This window comes from Brassica napus, chromosome A7, assembly GCF_020379485.1.
Source record: "Brassica napus cultivar Da-Ae chromosome A7, Da-Ae, whole genome shotgun sequence".
Taxonomy (NCBI): domain Eukaryota; kingdom Viridiplantae; phylum Streptophyta; class Magnoliopsida; order Brassicales; family Brassicaceae; genus Brassica; species Brassica napus.
The window spans coordinates 17,983,017-17,997,374 of NC_063440.1; the positions used below are offsets into that span (position 1 = coordinate 17,983,017).

A 14,358-nucleotide genomic window follows, 5' to 3' on the forward strand; every position below is an offset into this window, starting at 1 on the left:
CTATACATCATTTTAGATTATTGATTTTTGCAGTATCTTATTTGAAACCTTTAGTTCTATCTACGGATATCAATGTCTAAACTTTTGATTCTTTATTTAGATTGTGTTCTTCAATCAAAGATTCCCCTCATAAATTGTGTATTCTTTGCAAAAAAAGGAGTTCACTTATTTCACTTGTGATTGTGAACATATTATAAATTGTACTTATAAAAACATTCTGCAGTTAAAAGAAAATTAAACATCAAAGTTAGAAAAATTAACTTTATGAAAAAAATACCTACTAGCTAGTTAGTAGTAAGAGCATCTTCATTCATGGTTCTTAAAACAAAAAATACAAGTAGTTTAATATAATTTAAATAAAAAAACGAAATTTTTATTTTGAAATAAGATTTGAACAAGTTGAGAATTGACAAGTGTTTATTAGGGTTTGAAAAGTTGATCAAATGTTATGATTCATCGTCTTCTCTCTCTCTCTTTACCTTTTCTTTGTTTAATGGTGAGAACTTTCTATGAAAGTGTGTATTTGGTTACTTGAACTAATATTTTTATGACTGACTTTATGAAAACAACACAATCTACTAGCTACATGGACTGTAGAATACAATTTATATTTTAGATTGCTAAGAAGTTATCAGTTTATCTACAGTTTGGTTGAATTAATTCAACTAGGTTATGGACCTTATGGTTAGACTTGGTTAGGTTCAATATGAACACGTATAGATACAGAGAGGAGCATCTAATTAATTGAAACGCAGACGTGTTTAAAAAGAAAGAGAGAAAGATTACCATAAAAAGGGAGTTTCCAAAAGATGGTTCTGATGTGAAACAGAGCCCCATCCCTCTCCCTTTCCCTTTTCTCGTGAAAGATATTGGATGGTCCTCCTTCAATGTCCACCACCTACTACTCATCTTCTCTTTTTTCTTTAATTAGTTTTCAATTTCAATTTCAGTTTAAGTTCCTATAATTTATAAATATTTCATATCTATTTATATGAAATGTGTAGAGAATAAAAAGTGTGAGTTTATATATTTGTCGAGTATGTTTGTTTTGACAATTGGTATATAATTTATCTGCTTATTATAGATGTACGTATAAATATATTTCAGCTAAGAAAAACTTGTAAACTTCTGTGTGTTCTGCAAGTGGGGTCTTAATACCTTCAAAAAATAGTCCTTCAAATGAAACTGATCATAAACCAAATTTGAAAAGAGAGAGATGTATTTTTCAAAAACGACATAATTATTAGAAAAGCAGAAAAAAACAGTTAAGTGATACTGAGATCAATAATAATATATAGTATCTCTTCAAGAACAATATCTCATTACCCACTTCTCCTTTGTGCTGATCTATCATAAACTTTAAACCCCAGGTAAGGTTCTGAATGTTATACAGTTTATATAGAATAACTCTAATATCAAATATTTATATTCGGAGTTCTTTTCATTTCTTTTTCAATTCAATATCTGATCCTTTGTTACCTAGATTTGATATGTTTATTTATTATTGTTTATCTGCAAAGAGATTTGATCATTTTAACCCTAAACCTAAGTTTCGTACCCAAATCATACGATCTATCTTTTGGTTATTCTTGATCTGCAAAATGATTAATTTAATCATCAATCTTAATTAGCTTCTCTAGAGCAATATTTTTTTTTCTTAAGCTTTGCTCTAGATCAATCTCTCTCCCTCTTATTATGTTATTTTATTCATCTGGTGATATCACAGAATCAATGGAGGAAGGTGGGAGTAGTCACGACGCAGAGAGTAGCAAGAAGCTAGTAAGAGGGAAGATAGAGATAAAGAGGATAGAGAACACAACAAGTCGTCAAGTAACTTTCTGTAAACGACGCAATGGTCTTCTTAAGAAAGCTTATGAGCTTTCTGTCTTGTGTGATGCTGAAGTTGCCCTCGTCATCTTCTCCACTCGTGGCCGTCTCTATGAGTACGCCAACAACAGGTACGCTTCTCCTGCACCTTTGATCTTTGCTTTCTTGGTTTACTACTACTACTACAAGAAAATCTTAGTTAAATGTATGGAGAAGTGACTTGTAGAGTCAAGATTAGGGTTTTTGTTAAATTACAATCCTGGGTTTTTTCCCATGCCAAAAAAAAAAAAATCCTGGGTTTTTTTGTTTTTTCTAAATTAAATATCGATCTCTCTAGAGCTACCATAACTATGTGTGTGTGTGTGTTTGTGTAAGCAAGTAATGAAGAAGGAAGAAAGCTGTCTTGTCTTCTCAACTTCTAGTTAGCCTTCTCGTTAGCCTTTTTTGGTGTCACTCTTTTTCTGCAAATCATTAGAACCTGATGCATGTCAGCTTCTCCATGAAATTTCTTTATTCAAATTCAAATTAGGGTTTGATCAGTAAACAAGTTGGGTACTTTCTTGGCACGAAATAGCATGTATATTATATAAATATGCAAGACTTATGTTACCCTCTGCCTAGTGTAACTTGGGACAAAGCCTAATGACCATTTGTCACTTGTCACTAGCTAGGGATCCCTATAATTATTTAATCTAGCCACCAAAGGCAAATGAAAACCGAAAATTTCATATTCTTGAGTTGGTCTTGAGAAATATAATATGTGGCTGAAATAAAATTGTCCTGGTATGCAAGTTCAGAATTTCAACTCTCTTTCTAAAAAACTGTAAATATATATACTTCTCATGTAACCGATTGTTTACATTTAATGTTTAACTTTACCAAAGATGTAGTTAGAGAGCAAGATGTATAACAATATAAATGCAGTTTTTATGTTTCTAATCTAAAATGAGTTTTTTTCGATGTAATAATCTAAAATGAGTTGCTACCATTATACTCCCTCTGTTTCCGAAAGAAATATTTTCTAGAGTATTCATGCATATTAAAGAAACAATTAATTTTTTATAATTGAATTTATTATTTATTTTACTATACATTTTCCAATAAATATTAACCAATAGTATTCAACCAATTCAAATATTTTCAATTAATGTTTTTTAAAAGTCTACAACTTTTCAACATTAACTACTAAAAGTACTTTAAAATTTTAGAAAATCTATCATTTTGGAACAAAAAATAAATCTAGAAAATCCTACTTTCAGGAACAGAAGGTGTATATATATATAGCTTTTGTTACAATAGTTGACGAAGAACTTCAAATTAAACAATAAACACACATGAGTTTAATTTGTCTAATATTGAAATCACTCATCGACTGTTAAAAAAAACAATATTCATATTAATATATAAGCCATTGCTGAATTTATACATATGTAGTCCTTGGATATATTAATGAGAGGGAGATAACTCAGAGAAGTGTCAGAACTCGAAATGGTACGGGCCAATGAGAAGCTCTGGCATTCTGAGCTCTATTTATCTGTTATTATTATCTGTAAAAAATTACTGATCCTTTAAGCATATTGTGATGAAATTGAATCATATAATATGCATGGACGTTGTTGTGTTTACCAATTTGAAATCATACTACTAGTGTAATACTTAATTACTTATATCCTTACTTTAGTTAACTGCATTGACAGACATTTATTATTTGATGTAAATTACCTTGGAAAAATATGGTTTGATTGAAATTATCTCTTCATACTGGCAATCAGAAACTGGTCCAAACTTCAAAACCACACATTCCTTTCTGGTTGATTTTAAGGTTTTTGGCCGGGAAAATAAACTTTCCAAAACCCTAATCAAAATACAGTACGTACTATGTTTAAGAGTTTATATTTATTAAATTAAATCTAATAGGTTCTCGAACTGAACTTTTTAGCGTGAAGGGTACAATTGAAAGATACAAGAAAGCTTGTTCCGATGCCGTTAACCCTCCTTCTGTCACCGAAGCTAATACTCAGGTACCATTCTTTAGTTTTTTTTTTTTTAGTTCTTTTGGCCGGGAAAGCTTTTTTGCGATTTCGACAGTGTTTAAGCTTTGCCTAACGATAGCTGATCTCTTTACCTTTTATTTAGCCTTAAATTGTTCACCATGAATTAGTTTAAGCCTAATTAACCTTGTGTTTAAAAATCTTTTTATCTTTTTGGGGTTATTAGATAGCTCATTGCTAAGTCTTAGCAGTTTTAGGCCATGATTATCGCTAAAACTGTTTTCTGGGTTTTTTAATTTTTTTTTTGTTTTTTCTGATTAAAAAAGGAAAAAATTAAAAAAAAGTCAATCGCGGGTCGTCACGTGTCAGTGTAGCCCGTAAAAAGTACAAGAAACAAACTAAAGTTGATCCTTCTTTTGCGACTTTAGTAACCGATAATCGTGCTCTTAGATTCAAGTCTTTCTTCTATCTCAATGTCATTTTTACGAAATGAATTCACATTTTGTCAAAAAAAAAATTAGTTCTTTTATTCTTCCCCTCTTTTTTTGTCTTTTTTTTTGTGATGACCAATTAACATTACAAAAAAAATAAAAAAAATTTGGATGGGTTCTTGAAACGTTTTGGTGTTTATATGCATGGAACTCTGAAGTACTATCAGCAAGAAGCATCTAAGCTTCGGAGGCAGATTCGTGACATTCAGAATTCTAACAGGTAAATAAGGCAGTCTTAATGTTCAAAAAAAATAAAAAATAAGACAGTCTTTTGGTAGTGTTTCAAAAAAAAAAAACGACAGTCTTTTGGTTTGATCACTACTTCTCTATTATAGATGTTGTTTTGATTATTTAATGTTGTGACTTGAAAGGCATATAGTTGGGGAATCACTTGGTTCCTTGAACTTCAAGGAACTCAAAAACCTCGAAGGACGTCTTGAAAAAGGAATCAGCCGTGTCCGATCCAAGAAGGTACTTACCCTAACGTCTCTTTGTCTCTCTATAACTTATATTGTTTTCTTACTCTTATATGAAAATCTCGCAGAATGAGCTGTTAATGGCAGAGATAGAGTATATGCAGAAGAGGGTAAGTAACGTTTCTTCCATATCTTTCACCGTCTTTTTAGGTTTTTGAGTTCCTATAAATCGTGTAGGAAATGGAGTTGCAACACGATAACATGTACCTGCGAGCTAAGGTTAGTCTAAATCTCTCTTCTTTACATCATCGCCTACCCGAGAAGATAACGTGTGTAACAAACCAAACTTTGATGTTCGGTCTTTGCAGATATCACAAGGTGCGAGATTGAATCCGGAGCAGCAGGATTCGAGTGTAATACAAGGAACAGCGGTTTACGAATCCGGTTTATCTTCCCATGATCAGTCACAGCATTATAACCGGAACTATATTCCGGTTAACCTTCTTGAACCGAATCAACAATTCTCCGGTCAAGACCAACCTCCTCTCCAACTTGTCTAAGTTTTAAACATGAAAAAAAAAACTTGTTTCTTCCCCTCAAAACGATTGTTCAGAGAAAGACACTAAGAGTAACTTCTTCTCATGCATAGTTTAGGTTCCAATAATAATAACATAAATAAATCAAGTGTTACAAAAATACAAACTTACAAACATCTATCTTGTGATGTGTAGCTATAACTAAACAAAATACATTATACTATATACTATTTGAGATCATAAAAAAAACAAAAAAAAAACTAGATATTCATAAAGTCTAGTTTAATGTCCTTACTCTCTATAAATTACTCTTTAGTATATGGACATGAGAGAACTATGAGCAGAGGCTGAAGGCTAAACCTACTTCCCTCTGTTCTCTCATACAGCTCCTAGTATTGCCTTTTATCACTCGTTTTTTCATCAGTTCATGATTTTACATTTTCTAACGAAGAGGTTGGAGGAGTTAACGTATCTATACCAGAGAGATCGTACCACAGGGTTGCTAATCTCTAGCCACGGTTTAGCTGGACCGCTGAAATGTAAAACCGCAGCAGATTTGAGAATCTCTTCAGGGGATTTAACGGATCGAGATCCTAGTCCAGCTACGTGCCATGATGGGTCAAGAGACTGTGTGAGTCCTTTGAAAGCAAGTAGGGTTGGTGGTAAAGCTCCTGGTTGCCATAACTGTAGTCCAGAGCTAACACTCTGTAATCAAATCAAGATTTGTGTAACCAAGTTGAATTGCAAATAGTATGAAGAGATGAGATTGATGTACTCACGAGTCTTAACCATGAGGAGTAAGCTTCTGTGATATTGGTTTGTCTCCAAGCTTTGAGATCAAAGACATTCATACCAGAAAGCCAAGCGCAGTCATCTTGACGTAAGTTTGATGAGATGAGAGGATGCGAGAAGTTGAAGTAGTCTTTGTGTTTTCTTCCGGGGCAACAGTTGTTTCCGCACCACGAATCAACAACTGCACCAACAACGTTACCATTGAGATCCGTTTCCCATAAAGACGAAAGGTCACGTTGTACTACTACATCATCATCCAACAACACTATCTTGTTGAGCTCTGGAAAAAGCTGCGCGGTCCAAAAAGAAAATGAGAAGAGATCAGTTTTTTTTTTTTTAACTCAGACAAGAGTTGAGTGGAAGAAAAAAAGACTTTACCATGGGAATGTAGATGCGAAGATGATTCAAAAGGGCAAGGCAGCTCGGGTTTAAAGCTTGCAAGGACTGCTCATGAGTACCCTCGACGAAACTATAATCAGAGTCCTTCAAATTCTGATAATGCCGTCTCCAAATCATGCGGTGAATCTCCAACATCTCTTTGACCCTGACATTCACTTCCTGAGGCCAGTCATACTGATGAAGACCCTTTACTTCCACAACGGGTGACGAAGCAGAGTTCATAGCAAACCAAGCGTGCATAGGTGTATAGGTCTTCTTATCCGTAACGACGTGAAAGACAAACTTGTCTGGATCCACAGCGTTTTGCACGGTGGAAGATATGACGACAGAGGCAGCCAGAACATTGTCGGTCAAGATGACAACATGGTGATAAGATGGGTCGGTCAGACGAGAAACGGATTCAGGTGGAGGCAAACGCGCTCGAGCCATTGCGTTGACAGAGTACTCTTCCGTTAACCTGAGGGAAAGGCAATGGAGGCTTTTGGGAATACCGTGGGAGGCTAAGTGCCAGTACACAAACTCGTGATGCTTCGCTGATTGGACTTTACGTTCCATCTGCAACAGCTGAAATTTAAAAAGAACAAAATGTCACATCCTCAGGATCAACTCCAACAAAAAAAATCTTTAATCATCCACTAGGTTAACGTACAACAACCTTCATCTAACCCATGATTTTTTTTTTTTTTTTGAGATAGTTGATATAGTAAATATAATCTTACTCTTTAATTTACCGAAGCTGACACTACTATAGTATTGGTCAGAAACTTTTTTTAAGGAGTGAAGCTAGAAAGAGACTTACTAGCTTCTTAGTCACGGAAGCAAACGCCTTTATATCACGGCGTTTTAACGTCATCTCCTTGACAAGTTCATCAAATGACTCCAATGAGCCCTTCTTTCCTATTCCATTACCGTCCTGACCTGTCTCTTCCACTAACGCTCGTGTCAACTCTTCGCTAATTTTCTGAAAGAGGCACATAACACGCATTTGTCATACCATGAGTTGTTTGCTAACCAAAAAGCTGCCATAAGTGTCTTTACATCAACTCATGACACAAAACAACAAAAGGGAAACAGTGCATTTGATCCGAAAGAAAGCCTTTTCAAGTCATCTATTGGAATTATCCGTCTGTCTCGTTTCTCTTTGTTCCTATTTGTTGCTACGTATAAAGGAAAAAAGGAACCAAGTGGCTACTGACTTTCTCGTGGCAGCTTAATCTGCCACGTGACATGTTAGCAAACTGAGTGGAGTGTTGAAACTCCTGCATATATCCAAGTTATGTCTTACTATGTTGGTTTTGGCATCTATAGCAATCCAATAAAATCTACAACTAATTAGCTCCCTCAGTGAAGCTTCTAATTACACACTCTCTAGGGCATATCTTCTAACTCCTAATAAAGTAAGAAAGGTAAATAAATGACAAGAAACCACTTTGTGGGCTCGTTTCCGACAATCACACATGTTGATATCAGACCGGAGTTTATTCAACGGCATTAAATAAAAAATGAATCTATCAAAATCATTCCATATTTACCAAGATAAAAAAGAGGAAAAATCTAACAAGTGTCTGTTTCAATCAAAGTAAAAATCATACGAGAAAAAGTCATTGCATGGACAAGAAAATGGAGCAAATCACAATTCACCCTAAGACTACTAGGAGTATTACTTTCATCTCTGTTCTGTTCCAAGACAATGACATGAAATGATCACGTATCCACAAGGTAAGAAGGCTCACTATACGACACCAGCAACACTAACGTAATACAGCTGGAAATTACTTTTTCCCCCATACAAAACAATCATATCTTTTTTTTTTCTTTAGTAGCAGCACTATGGCAAGTGTTGAATTTGTTCCCCCCCATCATAAACGTTAATGATTAAAAAAGGTTAACTAAACCGAAACAATCACATGAAAAATATCTTAACGTATACGATATACTTGTATAACATTTGCCGACATAAAAATTTACAATAAAGATCATGTAGTATTTAATAGTGGAGAGTAATACAAAACGCTTACCAGAGATGTGTCGCCCCCACCGAAAAGTCTCAGTCCCATGCAATCTGAGAATACACAGAGTCAAAAGAAAAAAGTAATAATATTAAATTTACAAATCATACGAAAAATTAAGGAAAAAAGTTTCTCAGCTACACCATGTTTAGTATAATATGGTGCAAACCATCTAGAGTTTAGAATTGTGTCGAAACCTACACGATGTATATGATAAATACATGCCACATATACGACGTTAATAAAAATATGGTGCCAACATCATAACGAGGTTTAATTGATTTTAGTTAAAATAATTGGGGTCAGCTCGTAATTAAGTAAAGTTAAACTCCAATTAACAAAACCCGACCCGAACCAAACGAAAAATCCGACCCAGACTTAACCATTTTCCCCAAATCGATTTCATTTAGAAATTTAGGGTTCCAAACAAGAAAAAAATTGGGAGTTTCGAAAAGAGAGTGAGAGATTCGTCAGAGACAAAGAGAGATTGCAGAGACAGAGAGAGATCGATTCAGTTTCGGCGAAATCGAATCCGGATGTGGTAATTGAAGAAACAAGGCGACAATGAGGTAAGAATCCTTGCATGTTTACTTCGATTATTGGACTCAATCGATGGTTTTACCATGTTCTAATGCTATTTTATTGCTTACAGTGATTCAATATCGGTGAAGATTAATTGTTTTCACTCGGGTGTGTTCAAAACTGAAGATGGGAAGCTAAATTATGTTGATGGTCTTTTGGAGCAGTTTGAAGTCGATGGTGATGCGGCTTATGAAGAATGTAGGAAGATCATTGGTAAGATAATTACAATGGGGAGAATGTGGTACAAGTTACCATTTGAGGATATATCAGAGAAGAAGGAGTTGCTTGAAAATGACGAAAAAACCAAAAAGAAGATGATTTCTAATGGTCGTTGGTACGAGGAGCTTGATGTCTTCATAGAGACACCTGAAACTGATGTTCTTACTGGTGATGGTGCCGTGGTGGAAGCAGTGACTGGGCACGAACCTGTTGATGGTGACGAGTCTGATGCTGAGCAACAAGGTGATAATTCTGATGGTGATCATGAAGCAGGAGAGAGTGAAAATGAGTATCAAGCGAGTGATGAATCTGATAAAGAAGAGGATATTGACAGAAACTTTGAAGAGGATCTTGAGATGTTTAGGGATGAGAACTATGAGGATGAGATTCTAGACGAGGATGAGGTATATCCTGACACGGAGCAGTCATCTGATGATGAAGAGGAACAAGCTGAGAGGATGGCTAATAGGGGTGAATTAGATGGCGTTTTTAGTCTTAGGCAGACCTTTTACAGCGGTGAAGAGTTCAAGAAGCAAGTGATCATATATATTCTGAAGACGAGAAGAAATGTGGTCTATGACAGATGGGAAAAGACAAAGATTGGTGCTAAATGTAGTGGTAAAGGTTGTGTGTGGCGTATATACTGCTCAGTAGAGAGACCCATCAAGAAATGGATGGTGAAAGTGTATGTTAACACACATACTTGCCATCCCACGGGTAAGTGTAAACTCATCAAAAGCCCTGCCATTGCTGAAGTTATGTTGGAGAAAATCAGGAAGGAACCTGAAATGAGTGCTCCAATGATTAGAGAAGAGTTTAGGGATAAGTACAACATCATTATCTCTCCCGAGCAGGCAAAGATTGCAAGGCGTATTGTTCTTGATAAGCTACAGGCTGAATGCAATGAACATTTTGCAAGGCTAAGGGACTATGAGATGGAACTATTACGGTAACATTTTTTAAACTTTCTTAATATTGTTTATAGTTAAGTGTATGTATGACTAAATGTTTTGCTTTATTTTTTCTGCAAATGCAGTTCAAATCCTGATAGCAAAATTGAGATCAATACAACAACGAAGTCAAATGGAGCGAAAGCATTCCACTCCATGTATATCTGCTTTGACAAAATTCGTGTGGCATGGAAGGAGTATTGCAGGCCGGTTATTGGATTAGATGGGACATTCCTCAAGCACAGCTCTCTGCAAGGGCTGATTCTTACTGCGATAGGAAGGGATCCAAATAACCAGATATACCCAATAGCATGGGCTGTGGTCGACTCTGAGAGCAATGATAATTGGCAATGGTTTATTCACAGGTTGAAGATTGATTTGGGTTTAGGCGTGGGTGATCTTGTGACAATCATATCAGATCAGCATAAGGGATTGATTCATGGAGTTGCTGTTGAGTTGCCAAGAGCTGAACATAGAGCTTGTGCTAGGCACATCTACTCTAATCTGAAGAAGAATCACAAGTCTGATACACTGAAGCCTCTCTTCTGGCGCATTGCAAGTAGCTACAACGAGGGTGACTATGAGAGGAGTTTGGACGTTTTCAAAAAGTTTGATCCGTTAGCAGCTGAAGACCTTATGAAGAAGGATCGTTCTACTTGGTGCAGGGCATTTTTCCGGATAGGTTCGTGTTGTTCTGATACACACAACAACTTCACAGAGTCCTTCAATAGGACCTTGAAGATAGCAAGAAAGAAGCCCTTTATTCAGATGCTTGAGTTGATTAGAAGAGATGCAATGCAGAGGATAGCTACTAGATATAAGACAGCAAAAAATGAGACGGGTCTCGTTACAAAGAAGGCGAGAAAGGAGGTTGAAAAGTCTTGTGATGAAGCTAAGCATTGCTATTCTTATTCAAGCACAGGTGGTGCTTATGAGTGCGTTGAATTTTCAAATGGTTACACGGTGAATTTGCTTTCTCGTAGCTGCGCTTGTAGGAAATGGGACTTGTCTGGAATCCCATGTCGCCATGCTGTATCTGTTATCCGTGAGAATGGTTTCGAGGTTGAAGATTATATTTCAGATTATTATCTGACATCGAAGTGGCGAGGTTTGTACATGGATGGGTTGGGGCCTGTAAATGGTCCAAGGTTTTGGAAGCTATCTGGTGAAGACCGTATTGAAGCACCACCATACAAGAGACCGCCTGGAAGACCAAAGGGGAAGGCAAGGATTAAAGGAGTGCGTGAATCCCCGAAGAAAAATCAGACCAAAGTTGATAGAAAAGGAAGAATAGGTCATTGTGGTCTTTGTGGTGGTGAAGGCCACAACTCAAGGAAGTGTCCTCATGAGGTACATTGTCGTCGTTGCAATTGTCTAGCTTTTTTTCTTTCTCGTGTTTGATTCTCTTTATTTTTATTATGTTGCAGTCTGATGAAAGCAGAAAGCGTAGGCGTCTAAACATGGAACAACAATCACATGAGCAAGCAATCGAGGACATTTCCTCAACTGCACCACCTGCTACACAACCTTGACTTCTCTAGAATGTCTTTTTCTTTTCTCGGATGTCTTTTTTTCCGCTTTTGATGTCTTCTTTGGTCTTTGGATATGACCTTTCTCTCAGCGGATATGTGTGTTTTGGATGTTAAACTAGTGTTGATGTCTCTCTTGTTATGTATGATCACCTATTTTGGATGTTAAAGCAATGAGTTCAAACTCTTTTTTTTATTGCTAAATGAAGTTGATTTCCAAACATTGTCAAACCATTACATAGTTAAGCATTACAACAACAACATTACAAAGGTTTTTAAAGATAATGAGCATGTCTTTAGAGCTTGAGAAAGGCGTTAATGATGTCTTCTTCCACTTCCGCATTTTTGGCCAATTCACTTTGAAGCATCGAAATGGTCTTCTTCAATCCCATAATAGTCTTGTCCTTCTGGCGAATTTCGTTTCTAGCTTCAATCAAAGCTTTCTTTTGCCATCCAAAAGCTTCTCCCTCATCGAACCATTGAAAGAACCCGCATTCACCTCCACTCTAACACAAACATAAAATTAAAAACTTCTCAAAGAACTCCATGACTATACCATACAGGATTCACAATAGTTTATACCTTGAATTTTTCACACCCATAGAACCTTCGACCCGGATTTTTGTCTGTCCAAGCTTGAGATATCTTTGCCACCAACCCACAGTAACAAAGAACATTGCTTTCATTTGCCTTGCCCTTTCCCTTATTGCTCCATCTTCCACCAAATTCCATCTCTCTTTCTCTGTTTCTGTCTCTTTCTCTCTTTCTCTGTTTTGAAGAACGATGAACCCTAAATTGCTGATTGAAATCGATTTGGGGGAGAGAATTGGTTAAGTCTGGGTCGGGTTTTTCGTTTAGTTCGGGTCGGAGTTTAACTTTACTTAATTACGAGCTGACCCCAATTATTTTAACTAAAATCAATTAAACCTCGTTATGATGTTGGCACCATGTTTTTATTAACGTCGTATATGTGGCATGTATTTATCATATATATCGTGTAGGTTTCGACACAATTCTAAACTCTAGATGGTTTGCACCATATTATACTAAACATGGTGTAGCTGAGAAACTTTTTTCCAAAAATTAATACATGAACCAGAATCACAAGGCAAACATTTATTAATTTCACACTTTGCAGCAACAAATTCACCATCACAAGATATTGTACTAAATATTTGCCAAATCCATTGACATTAAAATTAGTCTGGAAGTTGAAAATAATTAATTAAGGTGACCATTTTTAATTCACATCTTCTCAATTTTTTTAAAAAAAATTATGGCAGTTTTCACTTTAATATATTTTCTAAAATATATAAATATTATTTGAAATGATAATCCCCAATATAAATATAGAATAATACTATTTTATGAAATATTCGCTCTGTTTTTAAATAATCTATGTTTTAGAATTTTCACACTTATTAAGAAAACACTTAAAATTTTGATAATAAATGTATGATTTTTTGTGTTTAGCTATTTTATGATTTTTAACCAATCAAAATTCAGTAAACACAATTAATGTTTTTGAAGTTTACAATTTGCCATTATTACATACATTAAAAATATAAAATATGAATCTTTTAAAAACAAAATATTTTTCTAAAACATGCATCATTTAGGAACAGAGGGAATAGTAATCTTTATTTGAAAGCGAGAACAAAGTATAGTACCAAGTGGAGAATCGCAACCGGAAGCAGATTCGAGGACGAGAAACGCGAACCAAACGAAAACAAAAGGCAGTACGATCGCTAGCACCAGCAGCAACAGTAACAACGTCCGACCAGAGAATCTCCGTGCCGCCGCGCATCCTCCGCCTCCTCCTTTCCCGTTACCTCCGCCGGGATTCGATATGGTAACCTTCTTAATCCCAGTAGCCGATATGTAAAACTTCATCTCTTCTCACTGTCTCTCCACTTCCATCAAATCCAAAACAGTAACACACAGCAAGACTCTCTGTTTTCCAGATCTCCGAAGCTGAAAACAAAACTTTACTAAACAACGTTAAAGCCAACGAGGGATCGGGATGAAGAAGCTTGAAGATGGAAGACAAACGGGAATCCAGAATTTGGATATGGATGGATAAACGAGAGACTCGACGAAGAGCGAAAGCGAGAGAGGGACTAGGTGTGTTGATCTTGTAGTACGATGGGAATAAAAACAACATTCAAAAATGATTTTCTGAAGAAGCAAGCCAAGGGGACGACACATGTATATTTTTTCACCAATATTATTCCATCATAATAAATTTATTCTTTATTATATTTTGAAAAAAGAATAATATAAAATATAAAAAGCCAAAACCAATGCCGCGTTCAGTTCAGCGGGAATTTAGCCCAAGAGTTATTTTCATAAAAAGACACTTTATGTGTTTTTATTACATTGGAAAGCACTTTGTGCTACCAACACACTTATTTGTGATTGAAGACCACTTTAACCTTTCAAAAGCGAAACCATAAGAAATGTTTTGGTCATTTAACATTGTTATAGTTTGGTGGACCTGAAACCAAAGTTAGATTTGATATAACTTATCGTGTTTTTAGTTTCCTTTTCTTTACTTTTATTTTTAATTTCTAATGAAACTGAAACAAAATAAAATAAAAGTTTAAAGATCTCTTTT

General features: G+C 35.6%; 2 protein-coding genes across 2 annotated transcripts; one reads left to right on the plus strand and one right to left on the minus strand.

The window, feature by feature from the left end:
* The first annotated feature begins 940 nt into the window (after positions 1 to 940).
* On the plus strand, positions 941 to 5,428 carry LOC106353173 (agamous-like MADS-box protein AGL1). Its single transcript, XM_013792878.3, has 8 exons — positions 941 to 1,370; positions 1,727 to 1,958; positions 3,767 to 3,848; positions 4,468 to 4,529; positions 4,681 to 4,780; positions 4,854 to 4,895; positions 4,963 to 5,004; positions 5,094 to 5,428. The coding sequence occupies exons 2-8, from the start codon at positions 1,732 to 1,734 to the stop codon at positions 5,283 to 5,285; spliced, it is 747 nt and encodes a 248-aa protein (XP_013648332.2). The 5' UTR covers positions 941 to 1,370; positions 1,727 to 1,731; the 3' UTR covers positions 5,286 to 5,428.
* Positions 5,375 to 14,048, minus strand: LOC125576624 (probable galacturonosyltransferase 15). The gene is made up of 6 exons (XM_048737098.1): positions 13,412 to 14,048; positions 8,471 to 8,514; positions 7,252 to 7,413; positions 6,432 to 7,016; positions 6,041 to 6,343; positions 5,375 to 5,966 (listed from the first exon to the last, which is right to left on the minus strand). The coding sequence occupies exons 1-6, from the start codon at positions 13,632 to 13,634 to the stop codon at positions 5,682 to 5,684; spliced, it is 1,602 nt and encodes a 533-aa protein (XP_048593055.1). The 5' UTR covers positions 13,635 to 14,048; the 3' UTR covers positions 5,375 to 5,681.
* Between the last annotated feature and the right edge of the window lie 310 nt (positions 14,049 to 14,358).

Excerpts from the sequence above, each read along its gene's own strand:
- LOC106353173 (XM_013792878.3), top strand. The coding sequence starts at position 1,732 with ATGGAGGAAGGTGGGAGTAGTCACGACGCAGAGAGTAGCAAGAAGCTA. Across the intron at positions 4,781-4,853 it reads GCCGTGTCCGATCCAAGAAG|AATGAGCTGTTAATGGCAGA; the intron begins GTACTTACCCTA and ends AAAATCTCGCAG. Across the intron at positions 5,005-5,093 it reads ACATGTACCTGCGAGCTAAG|ATATCACAAGGTGCGAGATT; the intron begins GTTAGTCTAAAT and ends CGGTCTTTGCAG.
- LOC125576624 (XM_048737098.1), bottom strand. The coding sequence starts at position 13,634 with ATGAAGTTTTACATATCGGCTACTGGGATTAAGAAGGTTACCATATCG. Across the intron at positions 8,515-13,411 it reads CGGTTGCGATTCTCCACTTG|ATTGCATGGGACTGAGACTT; the intron begins GTACTATACTTT and ends GTGTATTCTCAG. Across the intron at positions 6,344-6,431 it reads TTCGCATCTACATTCCCATG|CTTTTTCCAGAGCTCAACAA; the intron begins GTAAAGTCTTTT and ends TGGACCGCGCAG.